At 42.2% G+C, this 16217-nt stretch overlaps 2 protein-coding genes across 3 annotated transcripts in view; one reads left to right on the top strand and one right to left on the bottom strand.

Annotated features, from left to right (window-relative positions):
- Window positions 1-12698, top strand: part of CAPN2 (calpain 2) — a 35411-nt gene extending 22713 nt beyond the window's left edge. The window contains exons 11-21 of the mRNA XM_001513448.5: window positions 634-645; window positions 1806-2017; window positions 2990-3026; window positions 4022-4087; window positions 4582-4639; window positions 5840-5904; window positions 7464-7532; window positions 8671-8749; window positions 9466-9582; window positions 9837-9895; window positions 11828-12698. Of these exons, the coding sequence (XP_001513498.1) occupies window positions 634-645; window positions 1806-2017; window positions 2990-3026; window positions 4022-4087; window positions 4582-4639; window positions 5840-5904; window positions 7464-7532; window positions 8671-8749; window positions 9466-9582; window positions 9837-9895; window positions 11828-11851 (798 nt within the window). The 3' untranslated portion in view covers window positions 11852-12698. The remainder of the gene's footprint in view (window positions 1-633; window positions 646-1805; window positions 2018-2989; window positions 3027-4021; window positions 4088-4581; window positions 4640-5839; window positions 5905-7463; window positions 7533-8670; window positions 8750-9465; window positions 9583-9836; window positions 9896-11827) is intronic.
- A 2180-nt stretch (window positions 12699-14878) lies between these two features.
- Window positions 14879-16217, bottom strand: part of TP53BP2 (tumor protein p53 binding protein 2) — a 44828-nt gene continuing 43489 nt past the window's right edge. For both annotated transcript variants that reach the window (XM_029047001.1, XM_007672391.4), the window contains exon 18: window positions 14879-15774. In XM_029047001.1, the coding sequence (XP_028902834.1) occupies window positions 15733-15774 (42 nt within the window). In that variant the 3' untranslated portion in view covers window positions 14879-15732. The remainder of the gene's footprint in view (window positions 15775-16217) is intronic.

Genomic DNA, 16217 nt, shown 5'->3' with positions numbered 1-16217 from the left:
GAGCCTTTGAACAGATGAAAATGATGATTTAGAAGTGATAGTAATAGCATTTAGTGAGCACCTGAGTGTCTTGCTCTGTACTAAGCCCTTGGGAAGTACAACAAAAAACACAAAACACATTCCCTGCGCACAAGGAGTTTATCCATACTGGCAAGCAGTATCACAGTCTGGCAGCTAGAGAGAAGGGGAGGAGTTGGGTGATTACTTCTTTGTTCACACCTGCCCCTTATTCCTCAAGTTACCTTGGATAAGTTCCTTCCTTGCTCTGTGCCTCATTTAATTCCTTGTTCTGTTTGAAAAGTGGGATGTGGTGGTTATTAAATCAGCAGAAATTAGAGCACCAGATGGGAGGCAAAAAGCCTGGACCCTCATCCTAGCTGTGGCTTTGAATGACACTGGGCAAATCACTTGACTGTCCATGCCTCAGTTTCTCCAAATTCAAAATGGAAGGAATAATACTTGCCCTCCATTGCTCAGATAGGCCTCCAACTGCAGATGGTGAAGAAAGTTGTTAAAAAATGTGTTTTAAGATGATTTAAGTTTCTCAGAGAAAGGTAAACCAAACTAAATCTTAGAGCAGATCTGTAGGTATTGCTCCAACTAAGATAAGTCTCTTTCTTTTTGTTTCTACAGGTTCCTAAGCAGGTATATATGCCACATTTCACCCCTTTTCTCTTGTGGGCAAGGGTGAAGCATGAAGACTAGCATGGATCCTGAATTTCAAGGACTCCTCCCTCTCTGCTCTGCTCCTCTGGGAAACAGCAGAGGTTCCAACTCTTCCATAGTTCAGGTCAAACAAATTTACTCCTACTCCCTGAATGGGGAAGCACAGTGGAGATTTGGTGCTGTCAGATTGCTCAATCATGGAGACTACTGAGACCCAAAAGCAGGTTACAACAGAAGTTCAGGTGTGTTTAAGGTAAACCATAAACCAAAGTGAGCCCTATCCCCAGTGGTTTCTTCTCCAGCAGGAGAATGATGTGGGTCAGCCCTTTCCCTGTCGACCCTCCTCCTCCCTCTGCTACTTTCCCTTTTTCTCCAGGTGATTCTGTGACCTTCCTTCCAAGCCCAGGCTATTTAGTATATTGTATTTGCTTATCTTACGAATACCAGTGAAGGGACCAGAGCAGTTAAAAAGTGTTGTTCTCAATTTAAAACAATTTATACTGAGAAGGAAATATTTATTCTAAGCTAGGAGTTTTCAATAACAGAACTCACTTTCTGGCAGCCTTGAGTTCCACCTGTATTCCTAATCTGTGTGGTTTAGATAAATTGAACCAGTTAGATGAATGAGCCCCTCAAGCAAAAGCTACAGTGATGAATAGGCCAAGAAAAAAAGGATGAAGTTCAAGTGGAGAGGTAATTGTTATCCATAACTATATTTTCCCCTTGACAATAGTTGAGAATAAGTAGAGCTCCAATATGAAAGCATCAGGGATCGGTGTAAGAAAGCATGTGTTTCCAGCTCTGTCTCAAAACATAGGGATAGATTAGGAAATCTCTTGTCATCTTTCAGTCCTATGATCCTGAGGTGCTGTTTTTAAATAATTGCATAATGCTGAGAGCCCTACCACACTAAGGTTTCTGCCTTGTCGGCTCAGAATCTATGTAAATTCAGAGAAAGGATAGGGAGACAACAGCAAAAAGATGATGTAGGCATTACACTCATCTGTGTGCACGCTTGAATGAGGACCCACAGGCTTTAACAGGTGAGCATGCTGCCCACCCCAGAGTAAAAAGTTCCTTGTTAAAATGACCCCCAAAGCTGATTCCTCTGGGACTCTGTTCTGTGTTTTTCTCTCTAGTTTTCCGGGCAGACTAACATTCACCTCAACAAAAACTTCTTCTTGACGAATAAAGCGAGAGAACGGTCGGACACTTTCATCAACCTCCGTGAGGTGCTCAACCGCTTCAAGCTGCCGCCGGGAGAATACATTATTGTCCCATCCACTTTCGAACCCAACAAGGATGGAGACTTCTGCCTTCGGGTCTTCTCTGAAAAGAATGCCAACTCCCAGTAGGTGGCTATGACTAAGCTCCCTTGGCAACCCAGTGTGGCCTTCAGAACTCATTCCTTCACTAAGTGATCAGACATGCCCAATTTTGGCCAAGGACTTAGACCACTGTGGCACTCGCTGGTGGCACCCTACCTCTCCTAACTGAACCTTTGTCCTCTTTTTTCTCTCCCTCCTCTCCTTCCTTTCCTTATAAAGGTTGCTGACCCTTATTTTAGTGTAACTCTAACCTGGGTCTCCAAGTGCTGAAAAGCAAGCAGCACACTCTCCTGTGTAACAAATAGTTTGCTCTGATACAGTTCTAGTACCCTTCTGCAACTCTCCATTTGAAATATCTGAGGGTTTTGTGCCTATTCCATTTGCATGCCTGGTCAGGAATTCTTGATGCTCAGGGGACCAAAATGTTTACAAGTGAAAAAAACTAAGACTTGGAGAATGCAGTTTTTCATTAGCCAATCACTTCAGAATGTCAGTATTAATGATACCATTCATGACCTAGAAAGTTTAGCACAGTCTGGGCCACATCACAATGACATCCTTAACAACTGTTGGGTTAACAGCTGGTTGGCCGAGAGGGTGATGGGTCAGAATGGTTGATGGGGGAGGGGGTGGTTCATTTATAATGGCTCTTGAGGCCATCTAATCTGATTTACAGTGGAATCAGGCTTTGCACTATCAACTGTATTTATTGAATGTTTCCTGTGTGCAGAGCACTGTACCAAGCACTTGGGAGAGTATAACAGAGTTGGTAGACACGTTCTCTGCCCACGAGGAATTTGCAGTCTAGTGAGAATGTGGTATCTGATTTTATACTCTCCCAAATGCTCAATACAGTGCTCTGCACACGTTAAGTGCTCAATAAATACCTGTGATTGAATATTAGCATTTCAGAAATACCTCCCGACTACCCCCAAGAATAGCTATCTAGTCTTCATGCTACCTTAGTATAATAGTAAATTCCTTTCTATTTCCAGGATTGTCGATGATGAAATTGAAGCCAACCTTGAAGAGGTATTTACAGTTCCCTTCCCCTTGGCAGCATCAGAGGCTAAGAGATGAGTTAACAGGATTTGCTGCAAAGGAGTCAGCAGTACTACTGTCACAGCAGGAGGCCAATGCTGAAATGGGAAGCTTGGAATCTAGCTACTACACGCAGTCCATTAGCTTGATGAGGGTTTGAGCTAATCATTTTTGCATTTTGCCTCCATTTCCCCATCTATAGGATGGAGCTGTAATGCTCCTCTTTGACAGGCAAGATGGGGATGAACAAGATCCCAGTTTTGGGATCCTTTGAGACCCTTTAAAAACACCAAGACTAGGCTGCCCAATATCACATACATTTTTTATAAATTCAAAGCTATTTTTGGGGAGGGAAAAAGCAAGAATTACATGCACATGCACACACCTCATCTACTTTCATCTCCAGATGAAAGACAAAAAGACTTCTCCCTCCATCAGTTCCCCTCATTTTGTGCCTGCCATACTTGCAGAATAAGCAGTAGGAGAATAGAACACTTGGACCATTCAAGATAGCCTTTTGTCAATTTTCACTGAGGCCTGTCTTAAATTTTAAGTCACTTAAAAGTGCTTATTGAACACTGGCCTGCTTATTCTACAACGTGAGAGGATTCTGAAGTTGAATTTAGGCATATTGTTCAAAAGGCACAGCAATTTCTCAGGCAGTTACAGTAGACGTGGACACATGGGGCTTTTCATATTTTCAAGCATGTGCTCCAACCGCAATGCCTTTTTCTGATCAAAGCTGCAGTGCTCCACAATCTCCAGGCATGTCTCCAAGTCCAAAGGACTTCCAAATCCTTTCCCTAAACACCCATCCCACCACCACCACATCCAGTGTGGCAAAAATGAAAAAACACTACGTCTAGCCACAGGTGAAGGGAAAGGGTGGAGATGCTTGCAGGGCCTGGCTGGGTGAAGGAACTCCCGGAGGCCTTCTTTTCTGGGTTCATTAGCCCACTGTTCTTTTTGTTTCCAAACTGTCTCAGAATGATGTTGATGAAGACAGCATCGACGCAGGCTTCAAGAGACTGTTTGGGCAACTGGCGGGAGAGGTGAGTAGAACATGGATGACTTTTTCCTTTCAAAAGGACAGAAGGCTTAAAACTGGATCAGAGCCTCTCCTACCTGCTTTCTGAGTTCCTTACCCCCATGCCTCTATGGCTGTCATCACCTCCCATTTTGGTTGCACTACTCAGTACTCTAAGCCAGTCACTAAATGTAAATTCAGAAGAGCCAAAGGCTGCCCCCGTATAACCCTGGGCAAGTCACTTAAACTTTTATGTGCCTCAGTTACCTCATCTGTTAAAATGGGGACTAAGACTGTGAGCCCCACGTGGGAGGGGGACTGTGTTCAACCCAATTATCTTGTATCTACCCCAGCGCTTAGTTCAGTGCCCATTACATTGTAAGCTCTAAAATACTATTAAGAAAAAGTAGTACTGGGTCCCTGGGTCCCACCCTTTCCTCCCACCAAACTTCATCCTTGTATTCAGCGTGAGGAGAATTACTGACGAGTCGACCATGATGTGGTTGAATGTTTCCGCAGGATGCGGAGATCTCTGCCTTTGAGCTGCAGACCATCCTGAAAAAAGTCCTAGCCAAGCGTAAGTGTCCTCCCCTCCCAGCTCAATTTAGCCCAGCACTGCCTCTACAGATCAGAGTGCCTGACCTGCACTTTATGGAAGGAGAACAGGAAGGTCACCCTCCCTGATGAACGAGGCTGTCAGAGGGATTAGTCAGAAACTACACCCAGGTTCATGACACTTATTAGCCACTGTCACTCTAAATTTTGCTAATCCAGGGATGTAAGAGGCAGTCTTCCCACACTTCTAAGTGAACAACTCTTCTTAGCTACATAGACGACAGCACCTACCCAGTGATGTGGAGCCCCAGAAATTTTAATCATGTAATTTTGATTCTGCCTCAAAGCTCAAATTTAGAAATCTAGATTTAGATAGTAAGTGCTAAATAAATCCCATTGATAGATGATTTCTCAAGGTTCTTTCTTTTTAAAGACCTTTCAGGTATTCCACAATCTCTTGTCTCTCATTTCCATAGAACTCCAGTGACAAATTATCTAGAAGCATAACAGGGGGTCTTGCACAACCAAGAAAAGCAAGCTGGTTGGAGCCTGGGTGGGTGCAATGGGGCTCTCCTCCTCCATTAACCACACCCATGACTGAATGGGTCAAGATGGAGAGACAAAAGGGGTCAGACCAAGCTAACATTTCCTTCAGGCTAGTCCGAGAAGCCTTATCTTGCCCTCTCTGTGTTTGAGTTCAGCTTCCCCTCTGTGAAGGGAGCTTCCAGGTGCCATCAGAGAAGAAAGTGAGGACCCCAGGAAATGTTCTCCACATCCTCTTCACCCACTTGTTTGCCTTTCCCTACCTGTGAGTGCTCAGGTGATCTTCCCTGGAAAGTTAGGCCCAGACACATTTTTCCTGCTTACTTACTCAATAAACATTCATATATCTCATCCCAGTGGACAATAATTCCTTGTGGCACGTGAAGGCTTCCCAGAATCAAGAATGTAACCCTGACCCAACATTATAAAGAGAACTGAGTGTACCTCACTTTTCTCTTCCCCAACTATGTCCTAACTCACACCCAGTTAAAAGCTCCACAGGGTGGGACCAAGCAGAATTCTTTCCCAAGTCACTTTAGGCATCTTCTCCCAGAGACAGGGGCTCCATCTGGCCTCATAACCTTGTACCTACCCCAGTGCTTAGCACAGAGTAAGCATTTAATAAATGTAATAACTTTCTTCATGTAATACGGGTTGTATTTCTCTTTCCATTCTCTAGGTCAAGACATCAAGTCCAATGGCTTCAGCATTGAAACTTGTAAAATCATGGTTGATCTGCTAGACGTATCCTTAAACGTGTCCTGAAAGCTCCTCCCTGCTAACCTCCCACCTGCTGAGAGCTAGAGTATCGACTCAAGCAGGGCTGGGGTGGTAGCAGGACATATCTATGATCTCATATGAGTCTAAAGTTTACTTGTAGAGACAAACCAAAAGAAATTACCTGTGTACAACCCGAATATCTTACATCTACCCCAGTGCTTAGTACAGTGCCTGGGCACACAGAAAACACTTAAATACCATAATTATTACCATTATTGTCATTTTAAAATCAAATGAACCAGAAAAACAAGAAACAGGCGCTTCCCCTGGGGGAGAAGGTAGGGGCTGGTCTCCTTGTCTGACGTGGCTCACCTTCCCCAGGTCTTGGGCAAGTTGGGCCGTGATTAGAGCTCACTGCTGAGTAATGCGGAATAGGGGGAAGACATAGAGGGAAATCAGCCTTCAGAGGAAATACGGCAATAGATTTTCCAGCCTCCCACGTGTTCAACTGTCTTTTCACCACTCCCTCTGGGGATGTTTTCCAATCCAGGCTTTCTTATGGTTGGATATTTTTCTTTAGAGTCTGATGTCCTTTTTTGCTCAGCGCTTCCCATCACACATGGCTGTTCCTTTACATTATACTAGGCACCTGGCATGTGACTATCCAAGAGAAATAAAGTACCTGCTCATTCCCTTTCTCCAGTGGCCCATCAGCTTCAGTATTAGCAGTACTTACTGCTCTGGAAATTTCTGTGGCCTGCAAGAAGTTCTAGAAAATGAAACCGTGACACTATCTTAACCTAGTTGAAATTCCCTTAGTGTCAGTGGTAAAACCCTTCCCACCGGAAACCTGTATACCCAAAATGTACCCAACTCAACAATTTCTAGAGTCAAGTTGTGGATCAGGTTGGGTATAATTAGTGCTTCTTTGGGAGGGCAGGTCCAGTGAGGTACAGTGTGGGCAGCCAAGGCCACACCCAATGCTCTTCAATGAGACAAAAAGAAAGCAGAGTGCCGATTTATCTCTCCCAGGTAGAAAGCTGAAAAATCAGGGGATCAATTAAAGACATACTGATACCACTGCTTGGGAGCTTAAACTGCCATGACAAATGTGAAACAGGTCAAATAAGCCATCTTTGTAAACACTGGCCAGGAAAGAATGGAAAGTCCGTGTCTCAGGTAAAAGAACAAACTCTCAATTTTCAGGGCCCAGATGTCCCTGTTTTCAGGGTGTCAACAAGTCAATCTCAGTCAATTATCTTAATCAATACGATTATATAGCTTTGAGGGATAGGATCTGGCTGAATACATAGTGAATTTAGGACTCATCCTAACAAGAGAGATGGGGACGTACCATGTTGAGAGAATATTTGTGAACTGATTTTTTTTGTCCATCTTTTTTGTCCGTCTCCCCTGATTAGACTGTAAGCCTGTCAATGGGCAAGGATTGTCTCTATCTGTTGCTGGATTGTACATTCCAAGTGCTTAGTACAGTGTTCTGTACATAGTAAGCGCTCAAATACTGTTGAATGAATGAATTTAAATTTTCTCAGTTTACAAAGAGCTCCCCTTAACTCAGATAGACTGATGGGAGTGGCAAACTGGGTCTGAAGGAGTTCTTCATTCTCTGGACAAAAATTCAGAATTATCAGGTGAGATTCCAGGAGGCCGAGATGTGGGTGGCTCACTGGGATATGTACCAGGTTGTTGATGCCTAAAGGTATACAAAGTTGGCATAGACATAGGTTTCACCTTAGAACTTGAAGCTATACACAGACACATAACTCACATAACCAAGGGTCATTGCTTGCAGGCACTCATATTGGTTCACACACAGGTCCTAGGCAGTCATTACTTGGGAGTACTGAGGCACCTCCCCTCTTCACTGCCCCATCTCCCATCCCCACTCCCAGCCACCATTATTGTGACCCACAATAATAATGTTGGTATTTGTTAAGCGCTTACTATGTGCCGAGCACTGTTCTAAGCTCTGGGGTAGACACACGGGAATCAGGTTGTCCCACGTGGGGCTCACAGTTTTAATCCCCATTTTACAGATGAGGTAACTGAGGCACCGAGAAGTTAAGTGACTTGCCCAAAGTCACACAGCTGACAAGTGGCAGAGCTGGGATTCGAACCCATGACCTCTGACTCCAAAGCCCATGCTCTTCCCACTGAGCCACGCTGCTTCTTCAAGATCTCACAACAGTGGGGCTGGGACATCAACCAAGTCCTTAGCAGCCAGAGGTCTGTGTAGTCATTTTAGAGACAGCAGATAGCCAAGTGAAACCCAAAAGTAATTTGACTAGCCCCATGATTCTCCCTCCCTGCCTCAGTTGACCTTGTGTCTTGCCCATGGGAAGCAGAGGTTATTCTTCTAGTTCAGCACATATCTGAAAAATTGAACTACCTTTTGATCATTCACTTTGGACTAGAGTGCCTCTCTTGTGGGAAGAGGGCAAAGGCTTGTGCCGTAGTCAACAGAACAGCTGCTGAAAGCAGTTACAACCAGGAAAAAAAAAAGTCTTTCCAGATGATATGCATTAGTTTCCAGCTTTCCTCAAAAAAAAAATACATTGGCAAATCACTAAAGCAACCCAAAGAATTAAACAGGAGATTCACTCAGAAGCCCACTATAAATAGCCAAGTGAATCCCAAACTTGACTGATTACTAGAATTTGCAGTTTACAACTTGATCCTGCTTTGCATAAGCAGCTTTTCATTTGCTTTGCTTCAATTCAGTAAAAAATGAGCTGGAAAGTTACTGCTGTATTCACTTCTGTGTTCCAGAAAATTTACCGGGAAATAGATGCTGATAACTCAGGAACCATGAATGCCTATGAGATGCGGAAAGCATTAGAAGAAGCAGGTAATACACAGCAATCATATTTTCCTCTTTTAGTTTCAATACTTGGGATCATTACAAACCCACTTTCCTCCACATGAATTCAATAAAAAAAGAGCAAAAAGCACTAGTTTAATTCTAGGGCTTCCATGCCACTCATTCCCCCATTAGAGGGTATGCTCCTTGAGGACAGGGAACACGTCATTTAATTCTGTACTTTCCAAGCACCTAGTAGAGTGCACCACATCAAGTGGGTACTCAATAAATGCTTCTATTATTACTACTAAGACCTTCACCTACATGTCAGTAGAATTTGATACAAGCCCAAATCCCTCACATTTGTTCCCTACCTGAACTCAAAACATTGTGAGATTTCAGGGAGGACAAGCTGCTCCTAAGACTCCACGTCTACATGTAGTCCACTGATTCTCAGAAAAAGACTGAATGTCTTTTAGACTTTGAAAACATTGAGCATTGATTGAGGAAAGTTCTACTCATAATTTGACACTGCCCCAGCTAAAACAGATACAGGGAAAAATGGAAATACATCAGTGGGAGAGATGGATGACAACTTTGGGTCTGAAAGAGGCTCAAGATGAACTTTCTAGAATAAGACTGGAAAATAAGAATACAGGGGAAGGGAGGAGGGGAGTGAGGAGAAGGGGATGAAGAACAGCGGTGTTCTAGTGGTAGAGGTGAAATAAGTCATGGCTCAGTTGCTGTTCATGTTTGCCTTTTAGGCTACAAGCTACCCCGCCAGCTCCATCAAGTCATCATTGCGCGATTTGCAGACGACCAGCTCATCATAGATTTTGATAACTTCGTTCGGTGTTTGGTTCGCCTGGAAACTTTGTTCAGTAAGTGAGAGTATAAGGGGGAAAAAAGTCATCATTTTAAGGCAAGATAGTCATTCACATCAGAAGCAGAATGCTTTAAACACCATCTGTTTTTCAAAAAGATGGGTGGGGGGGTGGGGAAGGAAGCTTTAGACTGTTTCTTCAACATGTAGTTTCTAAAGAGTGTCCCTTTGAACTAGAAAACAAGGTGAAAATGTGAACCCGATTCTCAAAGCTTTAGTTATGCTCATGCCCTATGTTTTCTCCCTCTACAGAAGTATTTAAGCAGCTGGACACCCAGAAAACAGGAACAATAGAGCTGAATCTTATCACTGTAAGTCAGCAGCCTCCAGACTGGGAGGGTTGCGGCAGAGCTCCAGAGCTTTTGGACCTGCTGTTTTGCTTTTTAAAGTTTCATTTTAAGGGAATGGATAGTGTGGTGGTAGTAGGCTTACAGATCGCAGGAGCTGAGGGGCAGGAGAGGTGACTGTTCTTGTTGGCCACCAGCTCCAAACTGCACTCATGAACATTGTTTTCCCTACTTCACACTGGTTACCAAAATCCAAGGGACAAACACACTAAGACTGTTTGAAACTGTTCTGCACATAGATTAACCCCAGAGAGACACGAGCAGAGTTTTGTTACCTATTTTAGGCAAGTGCAGGGTCATGAGTAGGGAACAAACTATCAGAATAAAAGTGTTGGGTCCCAGACTTTTTTTTAAATACCGTTATACCTCTGAAAGAGACTGACTTTGATTTATATAATTCAAAAGAAACTCTGTTCCCTCTGGACACACAATTCTACCCAAGAACCCCATTTAAGACAAATTTAAATTCTAGTCTCTCAACTTAACATGTCCTATTTTTCTCAGCTATCTCCTTTTCCTTGGACTTCCTCCATTATTCAAACCCTCTACTTTTTCACTTCCCTCTTTTCTTTCTTGTTTGGAAAACTGGCACCTTGGGAGAAAGACTGCATTTTAAGCATTTGTATTTTCTCCGCCTTGCCAGTTTTATTTTCGATAGAAAACCAGAGCTCCAGTAATGTCCTCAGCTGAACTCATCTCCATGCAAATACTTTCTTTTTCCTAGGATAGGGTGCATTAGAGCCGTTTGGCTATGAGCAGAGCTTTAATTTTCCAAACGACAGCTTACTGGTCAATGGGAAAGTCAGGAGAGAGGACCCTGTCAAGGCTGCCTCATTTATCTCTGACTTGTCAGCACTTGTTTTTCCAACTTGTTGTTAGAGTGGTGTTCTTAGGCAGCAGCAACTATAATTGGACTAGAGAAAGAGCAGAAAAGGAAGGTTTGGCAAAGGTGTAACCAACTCCCTCTTGCAGAAAAAAATGGGGCAGGGAGTGGGGTGGGAAATGGGACTTTACAGAACCAGAAAGGACCTCTCAGAAAACTCAGAGGCCTCAAAGAAAACTCAGAGGTGATCAGTAATCTTCATGCCCCTCTCAGTTCTAGATGGAAAACACCTTAGGCCAAAAGAAAATACATATTCAACAGGTCACAAATGAACATGAACTGCATTCCTTACGATCAGTGAAACCTAAGAAACCTGCCCTAAAAGATTACAATCTAAAAATGATACAATCAGGGAGGGTATAAAATATGCTAGATGCTAAATTCCTGGAACTTTACTCATCTTTCTTGGATATCTAATCCCTGCTATGTTCCTCATCCTACTAGCAGTAAATTGAACTTCTCCCCAGTCTAAAGAGGTGACTACCCAATCCAGCTCTACCCTCTTTCCTCCCACTGTCATTCAAGCAACCTTGCTCCCTGGCCTTCCCATTTCTTAGCCTCACCTCCACAGATCTCCATAAACTCCCACACTGTGGCCCTGGCTATAAATGAGGTATAATCAAGTAAACATCTTTTGACTTGTGTGCCAAATGAACTGAACTTTCATTTAAGCCAGGGAAGGGTGAAATTACTAAACTCTGTCTAGTGTGAACTAACGTGGCAGCTTATTTGAATTTCATCCCTGTAGCAGCCTTCCCCTTCACAGGGGAATGATCAATACCTTCATAAAATGGCATGCATATTTGGCTTATTGCAAGCTGAGATCCTAGAAATTTATAGTAGGTATACATAGCCCAAACATGTTAATTTTGTAAATGTAGTTAAGTGCAGAAAGAAAATCTTGTTTTTTCTGCCTAACCATAGTTCTGACCACTAGTTCTACTGAAAGGAGAACATACGGTCTTAGTTCGAACATCACTAACCTCTTGGTTTTTTCCTCCCCTCTCTCACAGTGGCTGTGTTTTTCAGTCCTTTGAATAATTACCTGACTGCCACCAAAGGATTCTCTCAATCATCTATGGATGAATATTTCACACTGAAGCTGCACCCTACTTTTGATATGTACTGTGACTAAGAATAGCAACTGCCTAACCTGAAGACTAGAGCTTGGAAGAACCCTGTTTTCTTAGCCCCTGACAGATCACAAATTCCCAGATACCAGAAACAGACTTGCAATCTCACTACCTGCAAAAACTGAAGAGCTTTGCCTTAGTAACCTTTATAAAAACATTAACTGTGTAAATAGGTCATCAGATTTACTTCCGATACACTTGCTTCTTGTGAACAAATTTAATCAGAAAAAATACAGGGAGATATTTAATAGCTATGCAAACATGAGATCTTTTCCAAAGAAACAAGGGGCTCACTGTGCATTAAATGGAGGTTTGCAAATATCGTGGCGGCGCTTCCCAAAAGGTGGCTAAAAAAGTCCACCTTGTTTAAAGTGGTCACAACAGAAAGATAAAACGCTGGCTGGCCCAAGCTTTTCAAGTTTCAGGTGAGAAATCTTTCAACCTATTTAGACTAAGTTACTAATAAGCAATACTGCAAAAAGTAAATCATCCATTAGACTGTAAACCCCTCAGGGGCAGAGACTTTTACTTCTGCCTGATGCTGCCAAGCACTCAGTAGAGTGCTCTACACCAACAAGGTGTCTCAAATATTGTTGATAATAAAGACTTCAAGGACTCAAACACTATGAGTGTGACTCAGGTGTGTTGAGGTAAGATTTCCTAGCTTTACCATTGAATTAATGTAAACAGTACCTTAAAAAATAGCCTTGTTGCCTTATTTTATTCCAAATAAAAATTTAAATAAAGTGTATCTTGACTGTAGTTTACTATTTTTCTGTGTGTGTTGGGTACAAGTGGAAGTTATTTTGAAGCAGAAGCAATGTGGCTTAATGGATGGAGCACAAGCCTGGGAGTCAGAAGGATCCGGGTTCTAATTCCTGCTCCACCACCTATTTGCTGTATAGCCTTGGGCAAATCACTTCATTTCTCTGTGCCTCAGTTCCCTCATCTGTAAAATGGCAATAAAGACTGTGAGCCCCATGTGAGACACAGACTGTCCAACCTGATTAGCTTGGATCTACCCCAGGGCTTAATACAGTGCCTGGGACATAATACGTGCTTCACAAATACTATTTCTACTATTGGGGAATACTACTGGGGAAGGGTGGCTCAGTGGCAAGAGCCCGGGCTTGGGAGTCAGAGGTCATGGGTTCGTATCCCTATCTGCCACTTGTCAGCTGTGTGACCGTGGACAAGTCACTTCACTTCTCTGTGCCTCAGTTCCCTCATCTGTAAAAATGGGGATGAAGACTGTGAGCCTCACGTGGGACAATCTGATGACCCTGTATCTCCTCCAGCGATTAGAATAGTGCTCGGCACATAGTAAGCGCTTAACAATACCCACATTATTATTTCATTTCATAAATTCTTGCCTGATTCCCACTAGCCATACCCTTGCAGAACCAACAGGACATTCTTATTAAAGGAAGAAAAATATTTGCTCTATTATGGAAAAAACAACAACTTAGATGCTATAATTGTACTTTTAGTAGTAAAGTATGGCTATAGTTTCTATAGTTCATTCTTACCCTCTCTCTTCGCTGTTACAGATGAACTGGAAGTTTCTTGAACACAGGGCTCTGCCCACCAATAAAACTGGAATACAGTCAGTTCTCTGATAATATTGGGGTTATGTTCTTGAAGAACCCTGCATTAAAGAAAACTCGAGTTGTAGAATGCACATCTTGATCGGCACTGCGTGCCTACACACAAGTGCAGCCCACTGTAGCCAAATATGAGTTGTGAAAAAAACATTCCCCAACAAGGTTCTATCTTAAATGCAAAATGAATATATGCATTATTGGGAACTAACTGAATGTATTCTCAAGTGGCTGAAAGGCTTTTCATCACTGACTTCTGCAAATCCATGCTAAGTGACAATAATCACTCTTTACATTAAAGAAACAGCATGGACTAGTGGAAAGAACAAGAGCCTAGTAGTCAGAAGACCTGAGTTCTAATCCCCCTCTGCCAATTCTATGCTGTGTGACCTTGGGCAAATCACTTAACTTCTCTGTGCCTCGGTTACTTTAATCTGTAAAATAATGTTACCTCCTCCCTCCAATTTAAACTGTGAACTGGGTACACACTGAGGACTGGGTACAACCTGATAAACTTGTATCTACCCCAGCACTTAAAATGGTGCTTGACACACATTAAGTGTTTAAATGCCATCAAAAAAAATATACCAGGCATATACTATAAATAATATAGCGGGCCTGGGAGTCAGAAGGACCTGGATTCTAATCCAGGCACTGCTGCTTGTCTGCTGTGTGACTATGGGAAAGTCACTTAACTTCTCTGTGCCTCAGTGACCTCATCTGTAAAATGGGGATTAAGGCAATGAGCTTCATATGGGACAGGCTTGTATCTATCCCATTGCTCAGTACAGTGCCTGGCACATGGTAAGCGCTTAAATATTAAAAAAAAAAAAAAAAATCCCACCAAAACCCCCCAAAAAGCCTCTGTTGTATTTTCTCTCCCAAATGCTTAAATAATAATAATGATGGTATTTGTTCAGTGCCTGGCACATGGTAAGCGCTGGGGTAGATACAAGCTAACCAGGTTGTCCCATGTGGGGCTCACAGTCTTAGTCTGTAAAATGGGAATTAAGACTGAGCCTCATGTGGGACAATCTGATTACTCTGAATCTCCCCCAGCGCTTAGAACAGTGCTCTGCACATAGTTACCGCTTAAGAAATACAAACATTAATACCCATTTTACAGATGAGGTAACTGAGGCACAGAGAAGTGGCTTGCCCAAGGTCACACAGCAGACGAGTGGCAGAGCTGGGATTAGAACCCACATCCTCTGATTCCCAAGCCCGTGCACTTTTCACTAAGCCACGCTGCTTCTCTAGTAAAGTGCTCCGCACTCAGTAAGGGCTCAATAAATGCCATTGATGACGATACCAAGAATTAAACCCAGAGTTGAAAGCTAAGATAAAATTTTAATTTTATCACAACAAAAAAGTAAAAAACAGAAAAGATTTTAAGTCTGAGTCTACAGAAAGTGTCTACATATAAACTTCCATGTTATAAAAGACAATAAATACAGAATTCAGTTTAAAACAAGAAGATTCTAAATCTAAATTACCTGAAGTGTAGCATAGTATTTCAAATATGTGTAATTCCTAAAATGCTACCGCACTTAAAGTTATTGCTCACTGAAGGCTAGTCAGTGGGTCTTTGCTGTTGACGGTCAGTACTACTATCTTCACAACTTCAATTCAGCTACTTGAGTAAATGTTCTGCTCACAAAATGATGTTTTTGGGTTCAGTGGAGGGAGGCTAAGGTGACTTTAGATCCTTCTAATAGACGCATGACCAAAAAGAACCAATGACAACAAAGGCAGCTTCTGAGAAAAAACAACTAGGTAGAAAGTGAATCTGATTCTCACCGAGGTGATTAAAATAAAAAGATTTATGTACTTCAGCAGAAAATGTAAAGTTGAATGCTGTGATATGTCCCCGTGAATGCCACTTGGGAAAGCAAGTTGCTTCAGTTCACCTCCTGAAACTGAAGATATCTTCACCCAAATGAAGCACACTCCACTTGCTGGTAAGCATCGTTCCTCCATGCTGAATATCCGCTACTAGTAGTGAGTGTGTTGATCCTTCATTGATTTGCAAAGCACATTTTTCATTGCTTCAGAGTTACATCGCCACTGAAATAAGTCTCAAAAGATTGTAGCCTGGTGAAAGTGTAGTCTACACAAAACTTATTACTTCTTTTTAGTGTTAACACACCGATTAGTACTTCATAACTGGAATTCTCTGTGGTCTCATGCTAAGCTCCTTTGTCGTGGTTTAATTCTTGGGTAGAGCTGTAAAATAGTGAAAGAAGTTTAATATGAGCAGTTAATTGTAGGGAAAGCTTCAGAACTTTAAGACAGCTTTAAATTACAAAAAAAACTATCCAGTCTGAGGAAATGTATTCATATTGCTATGTAACACTTGGAACACAACACAAATACGATTGAGATAACATAATTTAGCAACTACTATGAAAAAGTACTCTACAACTGGTACAACAGTTCAGTAATAAAAATATATTTTAAATTAATTCTGTTTGTAGTGATTTGTTCAGCAAGCTTGGCAAATTACATATAACAGGATGATTTATAACATATTGTAAGATTCAAAGTTCAGGGCTTTCAATTACAACTGAAGGAGCAGAGTGGAAGATTAAAGTCTTCTTTTGGTTTCATTCATGAAAAACAGCACTGCGCACTGTATATCAAACGCCTCTCCTGATAATCTCAAGAAA

This window comes from Ornithorhynchus anatinus, chromosome 19, assembly GCF_004115215.2.
Source record: "Ornithorhynchus anatinus isolate Pmale09 chromosome 19, mOrnAna1.pri.v4, whole genome shotgun sequence".
Taxonomy (NCBI): Eukaryota; Metazoa; Chordata; class Mammalia; order Monotremata; family Ornithorhynchidae; genus Ornithorhynchus; species Ornithorhynchus anatinus.
This window is presented reverse-complemented; position numbering and strand designations above follow the sequence as displayed.